General features: G+C 40.3%; 1 protein-coding gene across 1 annotated transcript in view; it reads left to right on the top strand.

Annotated features, from left to right (window-relative positions):
* The first annotated feature begins 546 nt into the window (after positions 1-546).
* Positions 547-13474, top strand: part of EFCAB5 (EF-hand calcium binding domain 5) — a 35947-nt gene continuing 23019 nt past the window's right edge. The window contains exons 1-6 of the mRNA XM_014952992.1: positions 547-633; positions 725-908; positions 3916-4491; positions 8710-8866; positions 9541-9604; positions 11332-11402. Of these exons, the coding sequence (XP_014808478.1) occupies positions 3926-4491; positions 8710-8866; positions 9541-9604; positions 11332-11402 (858 nt within the window). The 5' untranslated portion in view covers positions 547-633; positions 725-908; positions 3916-3925. The remainder of the gene's footprint in view (positions 634-724; positions 909-3915; positions 4492-8709; positions 8867-9540; positions 9605-11331; positions 11403-13474) is intronic.

The following is a 13474-nucleotide window of genomic DNA, read 5'->3' as shown; positions in this document are numbered from 1 at the left end:
TGGAGACTAATACTCTGCTAGAGGGTAGGGTACCGTGCAGCTGTTCCAATGACAAATACCACAGATAAAGTCACAGTTTAGTTTTCCTGCAGGTAGACAATCCAATGATCATGGCTCTTCCAGTGCAAAATACAAAGAAAGAAACAGCATTCGATAAACCTCGTTTCCTGGCAGAAATTGCCATAAATTTCTCAGTTGGAAGTCCTGCATAACACTAAGGAAATCACTGAACAGACTCCTGATTTACATTAGTATAAATTAGTGCAGAATGGCTGTCATAGATATTTTTGTCTTTTCCCTTTCCTTTCTCTGCGTTGTATGTTCTTCAAGGGTATAGGAGGAATTATTTAAGGTGATTCATCAAATTCCTTTAGATTCAGGTTTAAAGGCAGTCTAACCAAATGGCACTATGAACTCACGGAATCACTTATTGGTGCTGTACGTGCTTTTCCTGCAAGGCTGCTTCAAAGCGACACAGTTCTTTACAAAAAAGAGAGCCTGAAAACGTTTAAATTGCATTTGTAATTAATTTCTTTTTATCTCTCAGGTTCTCACATCTGGTTAATACATCCCTCAGTTCAGCTTGTAATGGACTCACAACAGTTCTGGACTTTGTGAACCTTGGATTTGAAGGTAAACCTCCTGTCACTGGGCACCTGTGGATTCTCCTTCTGTTTGTGTCCTTAATGTTGTCTGTTGCTATAAATAGTCTTTTTTATTTTAGTTTATTTTCAGCCATGTGATGCAATAATCTAAGTTCAGAACAGAAGAGTCTGTTGGGCTGCCAAAGCTAAAAGACAACCTACAGCAATTCTGAGTTGTGGAAGAGACATAGCAACCTTTGGGATTATTGCTTAGCAACTGCAAACACACAGAGGAGTAAAACTCACAGCCCAGCTCCACAGCAGGTCTGAGAAATCCCTAATTCACTTTAAGATTTTTAATGGTTGAGAACAGATGGGCATGTATTAAATTCCTGTTCATTTGCAAAGCCACTTTGAAAGCAGGAGGAATATGATCTATTTTGAAACCTGCTCCAAAGGTAAGAAAAACAGTTCTTCAAAGCTTCATAAAGCAAAAGAAAAAGTCTTTTTAAATTTTAATTGTACTGAAAAGAAGATCATATATGAAAAGGGTATTGGCTCTTTGTTATTGTTGAGATGAACATCTTCTGTGAGCATATTTGGGAAAGGCAAAACTATTTCTGAGCCGTAGAGTGTCAAAGAGATTGTTTTTGAAAAGACTTCTGTAACTCAAACATCGCCAAAATGTTTACCTAGACAAACTTTAGTCTTTCCTGGCCCTGTCCCACCCTTCAGAATTCCCCAACAGAATAACAATGAAATCATAGAAGTCTTATTTATGAGCAGATTTGGGTTTTGTACAGAAAATGGAGCGATAATCTTTCTGTACCTGCAGGGATTCCATCAAGAACATTTATCTCACAGAAAAGGAGCCAGGAAAGTGGCATCCTACTAAATAATGAAAAGCTTATCTTGCCTTCAGCTTGAGCAAAGGCTTACAGGAAACTTTATATCACATTTCAAATTTCCTGGGTGTTTCTAAAGCTTGTCTCTGTGCACTATGCTTACTTATATTTGAACAATCAAGCCTCCACTTGGTAATGTCATAGGCCCTGAGACCTCTATATATTATGGGAAAAATTCATAACTAATGTAAATCAGCACTGAAGTTCATGAGCCAATGGTGTCTTATACAAACTTGAGGTGTGTCCCTGTAATCCTCCACAAATTCCAAGTTTCAGGGCTTCCTTTGTTGCTTATTTTAACAGTTATGTGCTATTTGTACGTTCTTCTGTACCCTCTTAGTCTCTTTTATCTGCCCTGCTTTAAAGCAGTGGGCATAGTTCTCTGTGCCCTGCTTCCATTCTTGGAGCTATGCAAATGCCATGGGATTGAAACAGAACAGTTGCACTCAGTTGTGTTTTGTTTTGTTTTGTTTTTTTCAGAGACATAGAGATACTTTATAAACATTTACCAGTCCTCAAAGTCATCCTAACAAGTGGTAGAGAGCAGTGTAGAAAACACATTCGTCATCATTCAGAATCAGCCACCTCATAAAGCAGAGTGCAGTTGTCACTTTAACATTGCACAGAAACTGCAGAGTGGTTTCATAAAGGATGTTAAAAAATAACATAAGTATTTGAAACTGCAAGAACAGTTTATTTTGGCACAACAAAACCAGCTGATTTGGACTGTGACCAGAACATTTGGTTAACACCCTGCTTTGAACCAGAAACAGTCTGGTTTAACAGCTTATTGAAAGAAACTCACCTAAGCAAGGAACAATTTGACAGGGTTGACAGGTTTCCCTTTCTACCATTATAAATCTGGTCTCTTTTACAGCTAATGTCCTTCTGTGGCAAAACCAGCTACCTTCTTAAAACCCTCTGTGGGGGTCAGGCAGGCGGCTTGATCCATAAATCCATCTGACTCCCCAGCAGGTAATCACCTTTGAAAACGAATTACCAGAAGATGCCAACAAGCCCATCGAGAAAACAGACAGAGAAATTTAATGCTGTGAGGTATCCTACCTATCCAGGCAATATTTGGACTCAGACAATGGTTATGAACCAGAAGGTCAACATATTAGTAATTACATATGTGTGCCAGGAGGGCTGTAGATAACATTTCAGCATTTCCTGGAAGGCTGAATTATCTTCAGAACATCTACAAATGCTTAAATATGAAGAGCAAAACATATCAAAAGCAATGGTATTGCTATGGATGCTGGAAGACCTTAACGAAAAGCACTTTTAAATAAGAGTTTGAAAAGGATAGTGTGGCAGCAAGTTCAAAGTGGAGTTTCATCTTTAGTTTGGAAAGGTGTTAGGCTCTCTCTGTTAATACCACCCTTCCCTTGCTGCTGTTTAACACTGAGCTGGGGTTTTTGCAGCATGCTGGTGATTTTTCATGCTTTGAATCAGGTAGTTAGGCAACATTCTGCTCCATTCTGTATGTCCAAGTCCCATTACAGATGCAGACAGTTACACGTGGAGACATACAGCAATAGTTTTCAAATTGTGCCTTGTGAGCAACTCAGTTTCTTCCTGATACTTCACAGAATGAACATTTTGAGAAGGAAACAGTTGTGTATGGGAATTTGTAAAGGGAGATATCTGCACCTCTGCAGGTCTGTCTTTTACAGAATAATCTACGAGATTTAAGTGCTTGTGAACAGCTTAATTACAGAGTATATAGTATAGAGTTTCCCTTTCTGTAGGAGCTCTGCTGACCCCTACACCTACATCCTCGTTACCTTAACAAAATGTCCAGGGGAAAAAAATAGTTGCCAAAGTTGAAATTAAGTAGTCTATGGGACAAGCTTCCTGACTGTTTTTCACAGCTACAGAAAAAATGAAGCAGAAGGCGGCATGTGGATAAAGAAATCTTGCTGTCAGGCATCTGGTATTTTCCATTACTTGATTCCTTTGTTTCATATCCACTGGATTTCCTGGAGGCACAGAATGGGACCTAAACAGAAAAAAAAATGATACTAGGGGTAAGAGGAATCCACTGGTTAGAACTGGGGGAAAAGACTTCCAAGCACTGTTCACTGCTTGGTTTCTGAGTCTTTAAGTGACCTGGAATTAATCACTTATTTTCGGTGTCTCAGTTTCTTCTCCTGTAAGAAAGGAACACACTTATTTAGTTGCTCTGTCTCCAAGGGCTGTTGTGATACATAATTAATCTTTATAAATCATTTACTGATCTTTGAAGTGAAGGGGCTGTATTTATTTAAGAGTACAAAGCAGCAGCAACAATAAAAAAAAGGAACATAGAAAAAGAATGTTAGTTAATTTCTAACAATAGATTTTCTTCCTATGTCATCTGCTAGGACACCGGGGCACTTTTTTGGCACTATATAACATGCTGCTTTTGTTCTGTGTCACAGTGATTGAAGTATGGCTGCTCGGCCAGAAGAAGCAGCCCAAACTGCAGGTCTAAACCACCCGAGCCTTGGAGTTAAGAGTATGACTGCCACAGAAATGAAGGAAAAGCAGAGGAAGGATAAGCTGCCATGTCTTAGTAATTATGCTCCGTGGAAAGACTGTTTTTATGAAAAGGTACAGCAGAGGTGTCTGAATCTGCAGGAGACAAAAGTGAAGATGATTCATGCACAAAAGGCGAAAGAAGAAAAGGTAAAAAAGAAGGAACCCTGTGACTGGCTGTCCAAAGAGTGGTTCAGTGAAGACAAAGAGTCACTAGATACTCGTATCTATTTGCTTGACAAACTCTTACCTACATTAATCCCAGGAGTAGAAAACCTGTTAATGGAAGTGGAAAGAAAGAATCTGCTTGCACCAGACAAAGAACCAACCGAGTTTAACCCCATTAATTTTCTTGGAGAATATTTGATGAGACATCACCCTCAGTATGGAATTTCTATAAAACCAGGCCCATACCTGAGAGGAATGAAGATGGTTCTGGAGCAGCTAAAAGCTGAGGTGCCAGGCACAGCATCAGAGAGGTGAGAGAATGGAAAGTGTGGCTGCTCACAAGAACCAGAGCTGGTGTCTTGGTCTCTGTTTCACAAAAGGAGTGGTGTGACCACAGCCTGGCTGGTGAAATGTCGAACAAAATGAACCCTGTGGAGTACAGTGCCAGAGATGGTAGTTGTCTCTTGTAAAAACTTGAGAAGCAGGATGAATGCCAGAACATGTCACACAAAATGAAACACTAGTTATTCCTGTTTAAGGCAATACTCTGCCCTTCACAAGTATATAGTTCCTTTCTAGACTGTATCTTAATTACATATATGGAATGCAAACTGCTTTCAAGCCAGTCTAGGTTAGGGACAGCAGTTCTTTAGGACAGGTGTTGGTATCAAAGGGCTATGGACTCTTCAGATCATTTTTTCTGTAATCTCCCAATCTTTATAAAAAGATGATCTTCTTTACCTCCGTCAGGATGACTTCTCTTGACCAAACCAACAACGATATTGTCCTGGCACATCATAGAAACTCTGTCTCCTAGGATTTTTACTTTACCCTTTCCTTTCAGATTCCTTTTCCCTTTAAAGTAGAAACTGGTTTGTATTTTATGTTGCTTGTTTCTGGGGTGTATTTTAGGCTGCGTGCTTTAGTATAATATTTAATGAATATTGGAAGAGGCTTCCGTGGCGTCTTACAATGTTCTAAGGTTAGAATCTGAGTGCATTAGGTGAACAGTAATGCTTTCATTTTAATTGCTTTATTCAGAAAAATACAGAAGTGAACATTTGTTTTTATAGATGACCCAGAGGTGATTGTGAATCATGTCAAAATTACTAGTTCACTACAAGATCACTTTATTCTATATCTGTGTTTGTGGAATAATGACTTCTATTTGACTGGCTGTCTCTTCTATTTGCATAAATGGTACATACAGCTTGAAAATTGGTTTCAGGGTTTCAGTGTCAGGAATGAGGGAAGTAAAATGCTGAGATGTCTTGTGCATAAACTCTAAATGAAGATAATTGAAGTTCCCAGTATTATAATGAATAAAAGAATATGTTAAATCTCTCTCTACTGCTCTGAATTTCTTCTCTACATTTCTAGTCCACATACTGTTATGGTTCATAGTAACATGCCTTTTGTGAATACAACTAAAGCAGTGTGATAAGCGAATTTCATACAATCACTTACCTCCTTTTTCCCCCCAGATAAAAATAATTCTGACTGACTGATCATGGTCAGTGTGTAAGAGCACAGCTTTTTGGCTTTTCTTCATAAGCAGACACACAGTAGTACAACCAGAAACAAATGGTCTAGGGAAACACAGGCTGCTGTGAGATGATGTTTAGGATGACAGCCTTGCCAGACCTTTGTTTTGGGGACTGTTTCACCATTCATATTGCTTCACAGGGGGACACCTGGATGCAGGAAGTTAAGAACCATATCTTATTTTCATTTTGCGAAAGAAATTGAATTAAAATACATACAATTTTCTGGGGGTTTTGGGTTGGTTTTTTTGTTTGGTTTTGGCTTTTCCCTGCTAAAATACTCTTAGCTTTCATTGTGAATCAGAGCTTATTTCTGGAGAAGTTGGATTTTCCTGTAGAATGCAGTGTTGGGTACCAGTGACGTGTTATCTTGGCCTTGGCTGTTAAGTCCATGTTTACATTTGGAGACAGGTTCTCAATTTGTAGCTATCAGAGCTGATGCAAAGGAAGTGACTATCAAGACTTATAGAAATCAATCTCTCCGTAGACAGCATTGCCCCAGGGGTTTATGTAGCCATAGCTGTAGCAGGTTTTGCATATCCGCTGGTAGTAGTATCATGGGATTTGCATTCTCAGCAGCTCAGGATTTACATATTTGTGATGGCTGTATTGTGGGATTTGCATAGGATTCTTAAATCACAGCAGTGCAGAGGATTTTACCAACACCATGTAGCACTGAGGCTCCTAATGTGAGTCACTGGCTTTCTAAACAGGGAAAGAAAAACATTACAAGAGAAATGCCAGTTTGTGCTCAAAATCTCTCACGTAAGGAAGATGAGTGAAATTCTGGCCCCAGTGGAGCTCCTGCGGGCCTTGACATTACCTTCTAGAAAGGCAGGATTTCACCACAGGTTCTTACTGGTCCTCAGTCAGCTCTCTCTGGCTTCCTCCAGTCTCTCCTTATCTGGCACCTGACTGGGAGGCAAGGCACGCAGGAGAACAGATGGGAGAAATTCCTCATCCAAATGGCTCGGTACCTGAAACAGAGACGTTATTGGTCCAGGGATGGTAGTCCTTCAGTCTGAGTCACCCATCCTTGTGTGGGAGTTAGGCGGCTGGCTTCCTGAGGAAACATGTTTCATTCTGCAGGGAGAAGTCACCCTTGCTGCCATCTCATCTTCCCTGGAAATGTCTAATACTCAAAATGAGCTCAGTTTGAAATGGGTGCCCAGCACCGTTAGAGCCTGTTTTGCCTTTATTGTCTAGGGGGGAAACATTTTGTCTGGGGGATGCCAGGCTGAGGATGCAGCTGCCCCATGGTTTAGAATGAAAATGAATGGAAATGAATAGAAATGAAAGGAAAACTGCAGCACAGTGCAGGTGCAGCACGCGATGGAACTTGTGCTGAGCCCTGCCCAAATTAATCACTAGAGCACTTTGGCAGCCCCTAGCATGGCCTTAGCTCTGCTTTCGGCTTGCAAACCACTCCTGAGGAAGAGCTGCAGCTAGAAATAGTCTGTTTTTCTGTCTGTAGCATACATTGGAGAAAAATCTGTTAGTCCATTTAGCTTGGTACCTGCTCCATATCTTCTCTTTGCTGTGTCTGAAGGAGGCAGAAGGCAGGAAATTGTTTTACCCTTCCCCTGCTATCAAAGTGCCGGAGGCTGAACTGCCTCAGCGGGCACTTGTGCAATGCACATGATTGATTAAGAAACCAAATTATTCATTGAGAAACCTCTGTGATAAGTGGCCATGAAGAGCAAGTACCTAGTGATAAAACTGACTGCGATCAAAGTGTATTGCTGTAATGTGTTAAGCAGATCTTTCTATTCATTAATGAAAATATCATTGCTTTATAATTTCTAGGATGGCCCTGTAGCAAGAGAAGAGAGCAGGGACAGAATCAGCCCATCTTCATAATATGTAAAGCACAGGTGGCGGAAAGGAGCAGAAATCTTTAGTTAAAATATAGTTTCTGGACTAGGGCACAAAAGAGGAGCAGTTCCCCTTACTCTGACCAGCTTTAAGGGTGTTATGAGAGGGCAGATGTCTCAATGCAGAGAGTCCAGCAGCCTCCGTGAGCAGCAACTGTGCTCCCCATATGAACTGATCCCCTGGCTTTAAGCATTTTGAACTTCCTAAAGGCTTTCTTTTTTTTTTTTTTCCATTTCATAAATGAACAAATTAAAAACCAAAGCAGATGAGTTCTGTGGGATCAATTTTATTCAGTTCTTTTGATGTGTGAAATGGAGGATTGAGAAAAACATGTCTGGGTGACTAAGAAGCAAAGAAAATGAAAGAGGAAAGGGAGGTAGTTTTTAGTCCAAGCGTGCAAAGTCTGTGTGTTTTAAATGACAGAGAAGTTGGTGTATTATCCCTGTCTTAAGGCAGTCAGGACTTCGTTGTGTGAGACTGCTTCAGAAATTCCATTGGACATTGTTTTTTGCCAGTGAAGTGCTCCTGTGAAATGGTACTCAGGCTTTGAGACAAATGCATACTGATGCAATGTTGTTGGTAAATCAAGTGTAGCAAAATTAGGCACCTCTGTTCCTGCTGAAATTGAAAGGAAATTGAAGGATGTCTACATAATAAATGATTAATGCCATTATAAATGTGAAGGTTAAATTGATCACTGTTGAAACTCTACAAACTAAGAGAGATGTACACAATTTTCCCTTAAATATCTTCTGTATACTCTACAAGAGGCTCTCTCTGCATGCACCTATCTGACACTCAGGTTATTTCTTCAGATTCATAGTTACACTAGATTTCAGGAGATGATACACGTTAGTATATAAATACTCTCACATCCTTGGAGCTGCCCTCTGAAAGCACAGATGACTAATATCTAGCCCAATAGTCACACTAGTAATTTTGTGCCCCAAACATCAAGTATTTATTTGGAGAAAAATCTACTTGTACTAAAAGGGCAAGAATTTCAGTAAGAAGTTATTTCCTTAACTTTTGTTCTTCAGGTATAGGCTTAATCTAGTTTAAATAAGTTTATGATGGTATCTTTCTAAACCATATTCCCATGTCCTACAGGCTGGCCAGATTGAAGTCTGAGGCAAAGAACAAACGTAAGGAAAGGGAGCAGGTGGAAATTATGAAGTCTCAGGTGAAAAAGATGAGAAAAGAGGCGCTGGCAGTTCAGTTCAGAGAGTGGACAGTGGATGTCAGTGGCAGAATACCGGTTGCACTGGTAACTAGGGGTGATCCTTATTAACACACTGCTATGATTGTTCCAGACAGGAGGAAAAGGAAGGTTGTGATAGTGCAGTCTGCCCTAGCATGGCAGCGTGGAGGACAAGGATGGGTAATGGCTCTGACATCCCTTAGGGTCAGGGTGCAGGTCGCGGTCTACCACTCAGCCTCACCAAGCCCTGATTCCTCGGAGCACATGGAAGGGTTGCAATGTGTTTTCCACAGGCATCCTGGGAAGCTAAATGCCCTGTGAAGCACTCAGACACTCCTGAGGTTGTTTGATACATACCTCATCACTGGATCTCCTTCTCCTCAAAATCCCCTTAAAAAGGTCCAGGGCAGCCATTCTTGGTCTCCTGTGGCCTCCATTAAGTCTTCTTTTTACCCCTGTGACTCATACAAACTGATACTGCAGCTCATAAAAGATGAGATTTGCAGCAATACATCTCCTGGTACAAGCATCTTTCTTACAAGTGACAGAGGGCCCCTAGGAAATTGTCCTCTGGTTACACACAACACAACAAAGAGAAGGTCTACATTTAACAGGGCCCACCTCTGTGTGGTAAGAAGAATGGCTGGCCCATACAACTAATTATTGCGGGTGATTTATTTTAGTAATTACCTACTGTTGTCTGCATGAAACAAGCCTTTGACTATTACCTTGATTTGTAGGTTCAGAGTGCCCTGAGGTCTTTTCTGGATGTCATTGCTTCTACACCCATAGATGTGAGAAAAGGTAAGTTTTTGATGTGTCTCCTTTAGTTTTTGCTGTGGTCTGAATGCTGATGCAAGCTGTGAGCAAACAACAAACAGATTTGATAACAGAGAAAGAATCCAGAAGGATAGTTACACCAGCTAGGATATTAAACACAAATCTTCAGACAGATTGGAAAGAGACTGAACCACCATGTCATTCATTAATAGGATCTTGAAAAGTACAGAGAGAAGTTTAAAAAATCTTTCAGAGAGATAGAAAGAACAGATGCAGGCCCTTTCCACTTACATCCTACGTTAGCCAGACATTGCCATGTGCTCATCACTATTTTTAAGAATCACTGTAACAACCTCCTTCACCTGCCCTATCACATGGTGATCTTGGAAATCCCATGGACAGCTTGGCATTTTGGGGGGTATGGAGGAAAGGTAGGATCCAAAAAATTGAAGTCTGATAATGTTGTTACCTTCTATGGTTTCAGAGAAAATGCTGAAGCTTACCTAATGCTCCACCAAACCGCACATCTTGTCTAGCCATTCCCTTTGCCAGTCCCAGGCATGGCAGTGACACACAGCACAGGGGCCTCTGTATCAGAGCACTCAGCACAGAAAGACTTCCATAATTCCTCTCCCCTTTACAGAGCTTACACTTGACCTCCCTGAATAATGATAATTGAATAGATAGAGCCAGGAACATAGGAGTGGCAATGTACAGCCTGCTGCCAGCCCTTTACGTTGATAGCCTGTAATGATCATCAATAATAACAAATCTGCCTTTGCTGGAAGATGGGATGATAAGCGGGGAACCTCCAGAGTGCATTTCTGCTGGCTGCTGGAGTCACCTCTGTCTAGAGCTTGCCCTTGCTCAGCCCTTTCTGTATTACAGAATTGTTCCTCCGAGTAATCATCCTATATTGGAGGTACGTTGGGCGAATGCCAAACACAGCCCTCGTGCTCCTGCTGTGCTGGCTGTGGTTCCCAGTGTGAACAGAACACTGTTCTCCCATCCCCATCCGTGGGATGGGAGATGGAGAAGGAGGTTTCTGTCCAGATGCTTGTTCTACAGATGCTTGAGGTGCTTTATGTCATATTTCACTAATAGCGTGACTCCATTTCTTAATGTATTTCATTTAATAGCATTCAATATACATTAACAAAACATTAAGCTTTGGTTTATAGTGTAATAAAGATAATGTCTTAACCATCAAGAGATAAATGCATTCTATGGTGGATTTTCTCATCATTCTTGATATATTGTAGAAGAAAGAACAGAAAAGAATTACCAACAGAAATAGTGTGCCTGTGCTCAAGGATCTTATTCAGAAATCTATGTAGATATTTGACACACCTTCTCAGTTCCATTACAGCAGCCCAGAAACTGACCAAAAATAGTTTTGAGTGTCAGCATCAGTAAAAATATTCCCACAGAGCTCCTTGGGAAAATTACTAGGATTTTCAGGTTTCAGTCTTGCAAACCAGAATCCATGTCCCTACCAACATATGTCAAGAATAAGTACAACTATACAGTTCTGGTAAGTGCAGATTTGCAGCAAGAGAAATATGTAAGAATCCTGTTTAGATACCCTCTAGACAGTCAGATGCTTCAGCTACTATGTAGGATAGTCTCAAATACATGTAATCCAACATGAGGAAAAAGTTAATGTAACATACAGTACGCAAAAAATGTGTACAATATGCAAACCCACAACTGTTTGCTTTCTAAACCAATAACCCTTCATTTTTTACTAGCAGTCTATGACAAGAAGCTGGAAGTCGTCAACACATTGGGAAAAAAAGTAAACATAGATGAATTCACAGAGGTAAGAAATTAAATAAGAGCATCGGATTCCGAATATGATGTTTGCCACAAAGCAGTGGCATTTCCTTGTGGCCAGCTGAATAAGCGAAGGGCTTCAATTCTCCAGCATCCCAGGTAACTGGTTGTATTGGGACATTTCGTGTTCTATCGTCGTATCTATCCTCTGTCGTCGCAATGCTTCCCTTCTGGCCAACAAGGGGAAGTGTTTTACCTTCCTTAGAGCTGCAGCTTGTGCTGTTCTCTGACAACTTACTGTGGAAGCAGAGGTTTTTAGGACATTCCTTTCTATCACTGATATGTTGCAAGGAAACAAACCTGGAATCATTTGGTAATTCAGATTTTGGCTGTTCAAGGGAGGTTTGGTGTCCCAATATAACCATTAGCCTGAGGTAATTAATACTGTCCCCAATGAATTGTTATTTCTGATGAAATTCTATTAACTGTAGAAAAACCTAACAAGTAATTAACTGGGATGAGAAGCTCTACCATTGTCTGCCCTGAACTATTACTGGCCAAACTGCAACAAATGTCATAATAACCAGGCTAAAATATGTGTAGTTTTAAAATCAAAGGTGTCATTGAGAAACATCAGAAGTGTGGTCTTAACTCACTAAAACCAAGAAACACAGTCAGAAGTTTCACCTCATTACTCTGCTCTTCATCAATTTGAAAACAACCAAATCAGTTCAAACTAAATTTTCTTTAAAAACTCTCCAAGCCAAGACTTTGCCAGCCAATTTCTACCTACAACAGAGCTAAATTTTACAGCTTGGTAATTAAACCTGTGAAAAAGGATGTTTAGAATAGAAATAATGACAGACCCTCAATTGCAGCAGTGCTAGTGGGTGCTGTTACAATAATTAAAAACAGAGTACAAAGCAGCTGTGCAGAGACTAATTTCATGCAACCATGTGTGATTTTTGTGCCTTCTTTTGCTCTCAGGAGATTCACATGTTCAGTATTTTGCACAGAGATGCATTTTTATGATAACTTGTTGATGGCTTTTTTAAGCTTGAAATGAGGTATTTTTAATTTTAACCTCAGAATAACTGCATTTAATTAGGAAAACTATTGTGGATAATGGGAGTCCAGAGGATTGCTTTTCTCAGTGAAATGAAGCATCAATCCATAACCCCTGTGGTACGTGTATAACCACTGAATGAATTCATGCTCCATTAGCGTTAGAAAAATGTTTTAAAATATATTTTGTGTACTCTTTATTTTAATTCAATTAAATATATGACAACAGAGATCAGAAGTACAAAAGATGTGGACTGTCAAGCTGTCTGATTTACCAGTCAGTGCAACGATGTTCTCAGAATATATTCTCTGATGCTTTTTCCAGTCCGGCTTTAATTGAACCAAATGATGAGGCTTTCATCCCTTCCCTTGGGAACTGCTCCATAATCACAGGCCTCGCTCTCAGGACGGGGCTGCTTCTAATCCTCAGCTACAATTTACCTTTGTTCATCAGTTTGCATCATCCACCAAAATCAGAGGGAGATGATCTTTCTCCACACTGGTCTAGGCCCTTCCACATGTGGAAAGCATTGCCTTTTAATAGAGCTTAAAATTAAATGGCACCTTTTTTTTTTTCCTTCCTTGGATTCATTGCAGCTTTGGGTTACTTAACGGTTGTCAGACGCTCAGTAGAGAGACCCCACACATTGTTATTGGGTTTTGGGGTCTTTTTTTTTTTGGAGATGCAAAACAGTGGCTGTTGTATTTTTACATCCTTTATGACAAGCTCATGGAGTCATTTATATGAAAAGTGTTTAAATCCCAGAGACCAGTCCTTAATAGTTTATTTCACAGGCTTTGTACCTGCATGAACACACGGAACCCCCAGCAGTCTGACACAAAGCTATTGCACCAAGGGAAATACTCACATTGCCTTTGTAGGGTCAGAATCAGGCTTTAAAGGTGAGATTATTTTTCATCATTGCATGTGGCTTCCCCAATTTCTGTTGAGATCAGCAGGAATAAAAGCAAAGATCCATTGTAATTGATGATGATGTATTCACGAACACAGTAGGTCTCGCACTGGATAGCAGGAAGGAGGTGTGCCAGCTT

This window comes from Calidris pugnax, unplaced genomic scaffold (assembly GCF_001431845.1).
Source record: "Calidris pugnax isolate Ruff unplaced genomic scaffold, ASM143184v1 scaffold133, whole genome shotgun sequence".
In the NCBI taxonomy this organism is placed as follows: domain Eukaryota; kingdom Metazoa; phylum Chordata; class Aves; order Charadriiformes; family Scolopacidae; genus Calidris; species Calidris pugnax.
The sequence above is the reverse complement of the archived record's forward strand: the minus strand, read 5'-3'. Positions and strand labels throughout refer to the sequence as shown.